Consider the following 12,274-nt stretch of genomic DNA (forward strand, 5'->3'; position numbering starts at 1 on the left):
GGAGAGAGAGGGGGAAGACATGCAGGAAACCATCACAGGTCGGACCCGAACCCCGGACCTCTGCATCAAGACACAAACCCCTCAGCACATAGGGGGTTTAACCAGTAGAGTGCATTTTTAGCTTTATTATTTATTCCTGGGTTTGGCAAGTCAAGATCCATCCTCCATTTGAAGAGTCTTATTTTCTCTTGTTGCTCCTAATGATGAAAATAGTTACATTGGGCAGACTATTTTGGCGCAGGTGTGCCTTGTTGAACAGCTATGCCTCCTCCAAATTTCAAATCCCATGTTTCAATTTATCATGCACAAAGTAGTTATTAAATGATTCTGCACTGAGTAAACAGGTTTTAAGCACTGTAGAAATAATACAATTTAAAAGGAACAGCAGCATTTTGTGCTCCCCACTAAAATAATTCTGTGGTAAAAAACATGGAGGGTAGGCTTCCTTTTCTGAGTGATATTTGAGTGAAGAGAGAACACAGATGCTCCAGTTTTCTTCCCTTCAACATGTTCATGGTGCAACTAATTACAGCAGGTATACCAAAAAACACAAAGCTGTTATATGAAATTATCCTCAGGTGCAGTATATGTTGGAGTCCGACAGCTTCGACTCGGTCCAGGAGCTTGTGAGGTTTTACGTGGGCCAGCGCAAACCGGTCTCCCAGTCCAACGGAGTCCACATCTACTGTCCGGTCAGCAGGACTCTCCCCCTGCGCTACCTGGAGGCCACCTTTGCACTGGCCTGCAGCAAGCAAGGCTCCACCTACTCACCGTCCAGTCAGAGGGGCGCATACATCAAGAGACGGAGCGTCACCATGACCGATGGGCTGACGGCTGAGAAGATGATACCTCACAGGTGAGCCGGGAGAACGAGGAGTGTATGTGTTTTTTAAGCGGCAGAGATGCAACAGCTGAGCAGCCAATAATTAAACCCTGACAGTTTTTTTTCTTCGTATTTCATTCTTTCATTCTTGCTCTATGTTATATACATGATCAGTGACTCAGACAGTCCCAGTCCAGTTAAGACACCAGTGGCACCACCAGAACCAGAGCCGGAACCTGGGCCCAACTGCAGGTTGTGTGTGTGTGTGTGTGTGTGTGTGTGTGTGTGTGTGTGTGTGTGTGTGTGTGTGTGTGTGTGTGTGTGTGACTAGTGTTGTGTTTGAGCACTAAATTAGAGCACTTTTCCTCCCACAGTCCTGCAATTCCCTCACTTCACAAACACCATTAGCACCTCCTCTAGTAATGAGCATCAAGTCCTGTTAGTTTCCTCAGAGTGAAGTTGCAAAATGAATTGTTCACTTGGCCACTTCTGCACTGGATCTGTCAAGTTTCAAACATACCTAGACTGTTTAAAACTTGAATCTACAAAGAAGGAGCAGACAAATATGTCCATTTTAGCCTATGGAAGGGAGTTGAGCAAGCCTTTAAAGAATGGGGCCAATGCCAATTACACACTGGGTTTTAGAAGGCAAAGATGATACACATTGATAAACAAAGTGATTATGCACCTTTTAAACATTAGTTTTAAAGTGCAGTTAATATTTTCCTAAGAAGCCACACTGCTACATTCTCTGCTCCTGCTTTAAAATCCTAAACATGGTTTTATTGCATAAATAACACGAGCGTGTCATGAAGTAGAATAATTGTCTTCAAGGTTGCACCAACTAAAATATTTCCCATTTCTCTCATCCTAAAATAATTAGCATTTGCATCTGTAAGGACACCATTTCTGTCACCTAAAACTGATAAATGTGACACCCTGAACTGCACTGCTTTTTGAGGTTCCCTTCAGTGCCTCAACAGCTTTTAAATCCATACCCAAAGATTGTTTACAATGTAAAAATGCTGTTTGCAGCCCATCGACAATCCACCACCATAAGGACGCAATGCGGAACTGTGCGATGAGCATGGACCAGATTCAGGAGTATCGCTGCCCCTTGTCACCTGTTGGAGAAACCCCACTGAGTCCTGCATATAGTGCTAGTAAGTGCCAGAGACACACACCCTCAGACACATGAATAAAAAGTAAAAGCTCAGCACCTCACATTTACAATGACAGTCTCCATAAGTGATAAGAATCTTCACTCTTTCTACAGTCACCAGGCAGAGAGCCCACTCAGGTGGGCGGGTCCTGGCTGTCGTCCCACCCTCCCCTGTGATGCGTCGTTCCAGCGACCCTCAGCTCAGCCCCTCAGCCAGTAACAACCCCCCAGAGCATCCCGCGCATACCTCTCACTCGGCACACTCCACGCCCGCCCATCATCCCAGCTACCAATCACATTCCTCAGATACAGCAGGGAGCTACTGTGACCTCAGACCTTGCCCTGCTGGGCCCCCTAAACCCCCAAATAAGAGCTACGTGGAGCGATTGCGAGTGGAAGAAGGGAGGGAGGACGGAGCAAAGGAGGAAGGAGAGGGGATGTTCAGCACCCCACAGGTGGAGACAGCGTCTTCGTTTAGGCCATCCAGGTATGAGATGCACACACACACCTACACACACACACACACACACACACACACACACACACACACACACACACACACACACACACACACACACACACACACACACACACACATTGCGTTTCACTATCTTTGTGGGGACCCATCATTGACATAATGCATTCACTAGCCCCTTACCCTAACCTTAACCATCACAACTAAATGCCTAAACTTAACCCTTACCCTAACCATAACCTAATTCTATCCCTAATCATAAAACCAAGTCTTAACCCTCAAATAGCCCTTTGAAGTTGTGGGGTCCAGCATTTGGGCCCCACAAAGCTGTCCTGACCCCACAAGTATTCTGTATTCCTGGTTTTTGGACCCCACGAATATAGTTAAACAAGAACACATACACACACACACACACACACACACACACACACAGGATTATGCTTCCAAACTTGCACTTCATGGTGTTTCCAAAGGATACCTAACCTCTCTTTAAACTTGAAGTTAGGAAGTGAGTGAGTCTTAGCACTATTTCTCTCTTTAGGAAAATGACTTTAGATGAAAAATAGAATATAAAGAAATTCAGGAGCTAATTCAGAAGTATGTTACATGCATTGAGGGCTGATAGGGCATTTAGACTGTCAAAAAGATAAGACAGTTTGACCACTTTCAAATGCATTGTGGGAGGTACTAGAGTTGCAAACTTTCATCATGTGCAGCAAAGACTTATGCAAAATCATGCTGTTAGAAAGTTGCTAAAAACAGTACACAACAGCTTACTATTTCCATCAACTGTGGAAGTAGCTTCTGCGTGAATCTCTTTGAGTTAAAAATGACATTACATGGAGAAAATCTGGATAACAGTGAAATAAATTTGCTACGGCTGAATGTGAATTTAAGAAATAGTTGTCATGCCCATGGGAAGAAGAGTAGCTATAGAAATATGTCCAAACATTTGGCCTTCCTTTATGTCAAGTTACTTTATGGCTGGCCGTTTGCCGGGCTCAGTAAAGAGAGAAAATTCCACTGAACTGATGATCAAGACAACTGCTGAAGGGAGCTAAAAAGAAACAGACACAGTTAGAGCTCATCACTACAGCAGGATTAATGACTAAGACACAATGTCACTAATGTTAGCTATTATTGAGTGACACATACTGTATACTGTGTATTTGGTTTGGTTTGCATATGTCAGTTTATGTCCAGAGGCCTCTTTTCCTGCACTCCTTGCCATTGCTCATGTCTCTGTCCTTGTTCAGTATTTTCTAATACGGTGTAACCGCTCCTGTGCAGGTACGAGTCTTGCCTTATGCCAGCGGAGAATAAGCCTCTAGAGATGTCTGTGCTGAAGAGAGTCAAAGAGCTGCTGGCTGAGGTGGATGCAAGGACCGCGGCTAAACACATCACCATGGTGGACTGCACGGTATGCACAAACGCATAAATATATGCAGGTGACATGCGAGCACAGATGCATACAGAAGCACACATGCTGACTTGCATATTCACATACAGTAAATGCATAAAGACACCCAATGTGACCAATAATATGTATGCACACAAACATCACACCACACATACAACTGATCTGTTTTTTTTAACTCTTGGACAGGTGGCTAGAATATTAGGTGTAACGTCAGACATGCAAAGGATGATGGGAGTGTCCTCAGGGTTGGAGTTACTGACACTACCACATGGACACCAGCTACGACTTGACCTACTGGAGAGGTACAACCACACTGTCTTCCGTCATACATCACTCACTAACTCCTACATTAATTCAGCTATTGCTTATCTTGAACACTTCTGTTCTTCTCCTCCATCTCTTCTCTTCTTTTCCCTTCTGTTCTTATCTTGTAACACACTACAGCCTGCCACAATGTTAAATTCCGGAGTTGCTTTCAAAATAGGCTTTGACTCAACAACTTCTGTTTCCCTATCAGCAGCGTTAATTAACTTTTATTGATGCATCTTATTGAATAGCACCTTCTTTTCTCAGGTTTTATACCATGTCTATCATGATGGCGGTGGACCTGCTGGGCTGTACAGGAAGCACAGAGGAGAGGGCGGCCCTGCTCCACAAGACCATCCAATTGGCAGCAGAGTTGAAAAGCAACCTGGGCAACATGTTTGGCTTTGCTGCTGTGATGAGAGCGCTGGAGCTGCCACAAGTAAGATATATATATATATATATATATATATATAGAAAAAAAGTCCCCATTATAAGCACAAAAACTCCAAGGGTTTCCGAAAAAATAATGCATTCTTAAAAATGTTGTTGCGTCACTCATTGCTACAGATTTCCCGCCTGGAGCAGACGTGGATAACATTACGCCAGAGACACACAGAGGGCGCTATTCTTTATGAGAAGAAGCTCAAACCTTTCATGAAGAATATGAACGATGGCAAAGGTGAGATCATAGATTACATAGTTGGTATGTGTTTCATACATGCGTGTATTTATTTACAACTCTGAACTGAAAACTCTCCTCCTGCGTACAGAGTCGAATGCCCTGTCCAACACCTCCCTCCCCCACATCATTCCCGTCCTTTCCTTATTGGAGCGGGGTATGGCTGTAGGGGAGACGCTGGAGCCCTGGGAGAGTGCAGAGGTTGGAGTAGATGTGGTCATGTACCACCTAGAGGCGGCTCGTACCATCGCACATCACGGGGGGATCTATAGAACCAACACTGAGACCAAACTGCAGGGTAAGGCCCAGCGTGACCTGAGACAACATGCGTTTGTTTTTAGCCATGCTAGCGGCATGGCTCTATGTATGGCAATGGTTTGTCTGTTGGTCGGCCGTGCATTTGGGCCATCCACCACTTTGGTACAGACTGAAAAATGTCAACAACTATTGGATGGATTGCCATTTTGTACAGACATTCATGGTTCCCAGATGATGAATCCTAATGATTTTGGTGATCCCCTGATTTTTCCTCTAGAGTAAGATTTCTCAACAACTATTGGATGGATTGCCTTGATATTTGGTACACACATTCATGTTCCCCTCAGGATGAATTGTAATTACCTTGGTAATTAAAAAATTAAAGATTATATGCCCAATAATTGAGTTTATGACCAAATACATCCAAAATTAATGACATTCTCATCAGCTTCAGCTGTAGCCCTACTTTGGGTTTAAAGGTTCAGTGGTTAACTTAAAAAAAAAACAATGGTTTGTCATATTTGCTGGAACAGTCACTATATCCTGACAGTAGCAAATCATGTTCCTCTGCTTCCCCCTAGTGCTCCTAATGGCATTTGCAAGTTTCCACTGACAAGCCAAGGAGTCTCTAACACAGTGTCAATGACTACCCATGAACTCCAGACACAACTGTAAAACTAGGCTGCGCTGATCAAAATGAATCACGATTCTGTTACTGCATTGCATATTTCTCACCTTGAATGTTTTCAGAAACATATTTCACTGTACTGTTTAGCTGTAAAACAAATAAAATAAAAAATAAAGCTGTGTGACCACTTTTGGGCAGCAATGGCTCAGGAGGTAGAGCAGAGCGTCTTAATAAGAAGGTTGATGGTCCTGTTTGCATGTCAAAGTGTCCTTGAGCAAGACACTGAACCCCAAATTGCTACTGATGGGCAGGCCAGTGCCTTGCATGGCAGCTCTGCCACATTCTGTGTATGAATGTGTGTGTGTGTGTGTGTGTGTGTGTGTGTGTGTGTGTGTGTGTGTGTGTGTGTGTGTGTGTGTGTGTGTGTGTGTGTGTGTGTGTGTGTGTGTGTATGTGTGTGTGTGTGTGTGTGTGTGTGAATAGGTGAATGAGAGGCAAATTGTAAAGCGCTTTGTCTAGTAAGTTAGAAAGGCGCTATATAAATGCAGTCCATTTACCAAGTCGAGCCAAAACTGTTTTGTCTCACCACCCCTTTTCCCCTAATACTGTTTGCTTTAAGTTCAATAATACAGTCAACAGTGTTTATTATTTCATCTACACCAAACCTAAGATATTATGAACAGATTTTCTCAGCACAGCGTCTTGTGTTCTTGTGGGACAGCTAGTATTGTGTTACATCTCATGCTGTTAATAATGTGAGTGTGTGTGGTTACTGTGTTAACTGTATTGATCCCTAATGCCTCCCCAATGGTTTTCAGTTTGAGGCCATTACTGCTTTATTGAACAGTGCGTCAGTAGCTTTCAGCTCACATCTCTGTTTCCTGTTATATTTCGCCATCTATCAGCCTCAGTCTGCTCCCCTCATCAACATTTCTATGAGCCAAAGTTGAGATGCTTACTTCATACAGTTGTAGAAATTGGTTCTGTCTTTAGTTCATCTAAAGGGTAAGGTTATGGAGTTTGAATTATTTAATTGAGCATTCAATCATGAAAGTTCATTCTTTACCTTGGTAGCAGTATGTGAGGTCCAAAGGTAGTTCACGTGATAATAAGTGGTCATATATAAGGGGGAAGAGCACTGATGAAGGTCATGAGATATGGGTGAAGGGATAGTAAGTGGACCTTTTGAGTTAAGATAATTTTGCCAGACCAAATTATGATAGATTTGGGTTTTCAGTACTTTTGTTAATTATTCAAATTTACTTTTTAATATAATTTTCTTTCAATTGTGACTTAGTTTCCTTCTTTTTTTCATTTAGCAGTAGTTTTCTTTTAATTATTTAGTTCTTTTGTTTTGTTACAGTATTATTTATATTGTAATATTTCAAGTGCTTTTGATAAAAACAATTTTTAATTCTAAATTTTATTAGTTGACAAAATCAGTTTAGTTTTTCCACAGCGTCGTTTTTTATTTTATCATGCAATGGGATTTATATAAACTTTTTTTTTTTAAGGTTGAATATCATGAATACAATGTCGTCTAACAAGAGTAACCCCGTACTCCTCTCCTCTCCAGGATTCCAGGAGCAAGCAGAAATACATGAGATCTTCCAGACAGAGTTTCAGATGCGTCTCCTGTGGGGCAGCCGCGGCTCTGAGGGCAGCCAATCAGAGCGTTATGAGAAGTTCGACAAGGTCCTCACCGCTCTGTCACACAAGCTTGAGCCTCCTGTGCGCCACAGCGAGCTATAGCACCTGCCCTAACACCCAACATCGCCAAAACACCCCCATCTGCACTCACCACTCATTGTGGTATGGTCTTGTTTTGCATCGCAAAGGATGATGTGGAAGAGTCCAGTGTGAACACTGGGAGGGGGTAGAGTGAATGAAGAGGCAGCTAACCGAGCATGTGCAGTGAGCAATATAGAAAAGAGGGTCTCACTTATAACATGTGTTGCACTCATTGTGGACTTCTTCTGTTCCTCCCTGTGGACTTCCTCACTTATCGTAAAATATTTAAATGGCGTCTGAGAGGAGACAAGCTAAGTGGACAAGAAGATGGGGGAGATGGGGGAGATGGGTGACCAGCTCCTCTGCCTGGTACAAACCGTAACGTGTATGGTGTGTCCTGAGGGCCAAACAGAGCTGCAGAGTTTTGCTTTGCTCCAATAAAACACAGACTCTCTTGTTTCAAACTGCTGTCACACACTGTAGCAGAAATGCTAACAATAACTTGCATAGCTCATAATAGATGTGTTGTCTGTGTGTGTGTGTGAGTGTGGGTCTGTATGCGTGCGTATGTATGTATGTTTACATGCCTTCAGTCCTTATTTATTTTGCTATGATCAACGGATATCTAAACATCATGGACGTTGCTTCACCAAACTCATGAGAAACTGCCAGTGCTCATTCTGAGGGAACCATGTTCATAAAACCTCATTAAATATGTATCAAGCAGTCCCATTGACTCCCTTAAAAAATGTATCAGGCATGCATTAATAAATGTATCCGAAATAATACATTTGCAGACATCATGCAGCAACTTCAATGTGAGGGTTTTGCGAATTGTTAAAAATGTTAAGAGGACAAATCAACGTCCCTCTGTTGTAGCTGTTTGACTAATACATTTGGTCTTGTACACATAATTTAGCTTAAAATGGCACTAACAGACAGAGGACAAATGGGATTTTTAAATTTAGTTTAAGCAATGTTCACTTAGTATGTAAACATTTACGAACATACATTGGTATGACTGAAGCTTTAGTTTGCAGAAATTATTACAATGGTTGATGCATGCAGCTATAAATGTTATACCAAGTAAAATGTTTTGCTTTAAAATGCTTTAAACTGCCAACTAAAATATAACAATGTGTCAAACGTGGCAATATGCAGATGATCCATCGAAGATCTTTTAGGTCTGTGGATAATCTTGAATGATACCAAACAGACAGAGATATCTGTTATCGTTCATCTTTTTTCCAGTTTTGAAAACAATGAATTATAAAGGAAGTTCCCAAACTAAGTCCAATAATAACATGTCGACAGCAGCCCTACTACAGAGAATGTCATGTTGTATGTTTTGAGTTTGTGTTTCAGCAATAGAGCTAATCATTTTATTGCTATGGGATTACATTTTGGTTGACTGTTTGGTGTTAAATCCTTGCTGTATTTACAGCATGTTGGCTTGAGAGGGCTGGAGCTGACTCTCAGAGCTATGCAATCATTTCAACCAAGGGCTGAGGCCCCTGAGGAACAGACACCCAATCACAATATTCACTTTTTGCCCCCGACATCACCTTCTTTTTAGATGTATATTCTTTGTTCTCTCAAACCCTATCCAAACTGATAATCTATATATGAACTAAAGTCATATCAGATATCAATCAATCAAACAGAAATAATTCAAAAAAGAAATATCCTTCTGCCCAAGAGTTGCATATCAGAGATTCTTAAATTGGATGATTATCTGGACATGTACAGATCAGTTCATGAGGTGAGGAGCCATGTGCCAGCTCCCACTATGGTCCAACAGGGGGTGATCTTTAGTCAGAAAAAAACACTGAATCATTAATTGTAATACAACATAACAGGATGACATACAAACAAAATAACACATTTGTTGTGTGTTTTGAGACCAATGTTTGACATCAACGTTATCAGATATACCTACTGCTTTATGTTTGATATCTGATAGCACTGATGACGTGAATGTGATGATGTTGATGTAATATGATTTGTCCTCTGTTGAATGCTGTACAGGAATGCTCTGACAGTGTGTGGATTCTCCTGTTTTTTCATAACAGGACTGTGTGAGATGAACGTGAAAAGCTAAAAGACAAGAATTGTTTCAGGTATGATCTCATGGTTTTTTTTTTACGTACTGTACATAGAAATTCACTTTTTTTCAAATAAAATGATTGCTTGTGTCAAAGGGTGTGGTTTCGTTCAGACAAAAAGCATACACATATATTTCTCATAGTCATCAAATCCCAAACATTTTAACAAACAATTAAGTGTTGCCTTGCTAGGTAAACTTAGATCTCAATTATTGTCTAAAAGCTATTTATCAAGCTATAAATGAGCCATACTGTTGCACCGGCTGACATGATCCTTCATGAACATGGGCAATGTAGTTTAGTTGAGTCATCCTACATACACTGCTACATATTTACTGACAAAAGCCCGGGGAAGTTGGAGAGGATTGGGAGACTGTAAACACATTGCTGTTTTGGTCTTTTCATGAGATTTGTTGACAATTATTAGAAAAATGATAAAGAAGAAATAAGAAACATAACCACCAGACTTATCTCTATACATTTCTTTTTAGAGTAGAAAAAGACACCACCACTGAGTTCTAAGTAAGATACTTAGCAACAACTAGTTTCAAATTGATAAGGGTAAAAGGCTTGTTCTGAAGGAACCATTCTCTTGCAATTCAAATTAGTAGCCAATAGGGGGCAGCATTTCCCTGTCAAACCAAAGCTGACCCTTCTCTTATATACAGTTTACAGTTATCCCTCCTCTAGCCAGCTGAAGCCATGAGCATCCTGGTTCCTGGTCCAGTTTAGGTGGCTCCTCCCCAGGTAGACCAGAACATCCTTGTTAGTCTTCTAGTTTCTTGGATAATGCACCCTCCTGGGCACTTTAGCTACTCTATTGATGTTCATTATGCGTAGAAATCTGCAATGTATCTTGTGTTTAACTGAAAATGCACCTTATGAAGTGAGCATGCGTGTTGTGTGAAGCCTCACACATTGTTTTGCAGACAGACCCATGGTGATGGCAGTGGGAGGGAGACAAAGACAGATGGACTGTGTGCGTGTGTGTATCCATGCATGTGAGCGTGTGTCTGTCCGTATGTGTGCATGCGTGTGTTTTTGTATCAACATGTGCTTTTCTCAACATGTGTGTATGTGTGCAACAACACAGATGTTGCTGGAAAACTGCTTTTTCTCTTGCTGCTTACCCCCTTCATGAAGGAGGCAGTATAGTGCAGCCTGGCAGCTGTTAGACTGAGGTGGGGGGTCCAGTTTATAACAGGTGAAAATATTGCTGGGAAAAACAGAAAGTAGAAGAATTACTACATGTGTGACAGTAAAAACAAAAGCCATAATGTAGCAGAAAATACAATAGAATCAAACAGAATAGAACAGAATAGGATGCCCCATAATCTGCTATAATAGAAAATGATCATTCGCTCTGCTCTTTGTCCCCCCTCTCCATACAGTTCCATAGGCGTAACATGTTATGGATGTAATCTCTAAGAGGATTCTCTCTGCTTGGTATCATGGTACATGTTAATTTCAGCTCTTTATGTTCCTTATTGAAACAGACCCAAGATCTCCCAGGCCTGCCAGCCAGCCAGCCAGCCAATCGTCATCAATTCACCCCTAATCTCTGTCCCCCAGTCCCTTTATAGCTAATCCATTGTGTGGGTCATTGTCATCTGATCATGTGTGACCCTGGCTGCTCTATAGCTGGTGCCTGGCAGCTTAGCGTTGACTTTTGACTTCCATCTACAGGCAGATATGTGGGGGAGTTCAATCTTTTCCTAGGTTCGAAACATCGAAAATCACATTCAACTTTGAGTATGAGATGCTGAGATGAAGATGACTGAAGTTTGGGTCGGATGTTGGACACAGCCAACAAAATAATCGGAAAAAAATATAGTATTTGTCATGTCAGAGGTTACTACTACTCCTTCACAAAAAAATAATGAAATAATAAAAAAATAATTTGTGATTGTAATTTAAAGCATATGAATCAATAGATGATGAGAGCAGATCCTTTTAACAGGGCATTGTGTATTCAAGTTTTACAAACACAGCATTAAGGACATTAGATTGAGCATGTCTATGGAGGTTAAGATTAACAGGCATTTCATATCATCTTTTACTGAATACATACATTTAAAATATTTTTAAATCCTTTGAATTAAAAGTCTAATATTGATATTTACACCTGTAAAACAAATCACATTAAATATAAGTAGGTCAAGGTCAAGGTAGGTCAAGGTGACTTTATTAATACCCGAGGGTAGATTTGGCTTACAGTGGGTGTTGACTGGGTCAGCCTCCTTTTACACACACAAACATAAAGTATTGCAATTATTTGTGTACACTTATCGAATACATGTAAAGTCTCATTGTTGTTTCATTCATACTGGAATGAAGAAAGCTCAAGAAGGCCATCAGAGTACAACAGAAGCACGGCGTACCATCCGCAGCTGTACGTGCACCTCGAGGCAGCTTAGCAAATGTAACGTGACAACCAGTGATGGTGTGATCATTCTAGATCACTCATGAAACTTACAGCCATAACAATCCCACCCACACCCCATCTTCTGCCTCTTTGCACCCCTCTGAGCACATGCGTGTATACTCCTCATTCCAGCTACAATGAAAGGCTGCAGCCACTAATGGCACTCATCATGTCTTCATTATCTTTCAAAACTTCCACTGCGGCCTTCACCGTCAGAGGACCCCCTCGTTTTCCCGCCTGCCTCCCAAACCCACGCCTCACT

At 41.6% G+C, this 12,274-nt stretch overlaps 1 protein-coding gene across 2 annotated transcripts in view; it reads left to right on the forward strand.

Moving 5' to 3' along the window:
- The window catches only part of sh2d3ca (SH2 domain containing 3Ca), a 51,989-nt gene extending 42,307 nt beyond the window's left edge, over positions 1 to 9,682 (forward strand). For both annotated transcript variants that reach the window (XM_078271088.1, XM_078271089.1), the window contains 9 exons: positions 579 to 856; positions 1,859 to 1,986; positions 2,100 to 2,472; positions 3,751 to 3,880; positions 4,067 to 4,182; positions 4,454 to 4,625; positions 4,754 to 4,865; positions 4,957 to 5,163; positions 7,328 to 9,682. In XM_078271088.1, the coding sequence (XP_078127214.1) occupies positions 579 to 856; positions 1,859 to 1,986; positions 2,100 to 2,472; positions 3,751 to 3,880; positions 4,067 to 4,182; positions 4,454 to 4,625; positions 4,754 to 4,865; positions 4,957 to 5,163; positions 7,328 to 7,503 (1,692 nt within the window). In that variant the 3' untranslated portion in view covers positions 7,504 to 9,682. The remainder of the gene's footprint in view (positions 1 to 578; positions 857 to 1,858; positions 1,987 to 2,099; positions 2,473 to 3,750; positions 3,881 to 4,066; positions 4,183 to 4,453; positions 4,626 to 4,753; positions 4,866 to 4,956; positions 5,164 to 7,327) is intronic.
- The last annotated feature ends 2,592 nt before the right edge of the window (positions 9,683 to 12,274 follow it).

The sequence above is a fragment of the Sander vitreus genome, chromosome 16 (assembly GCF_031162955.1).
Source record: "Sander vitreus isolate 19-12246 chromosome 16, sanVit1, whole genome shotgun sequence".
NCBI lineage: Eukaryota > Metazoa > Chordata > Actinopteri > Perciformes > Percidae > Sander > Sander vitreus.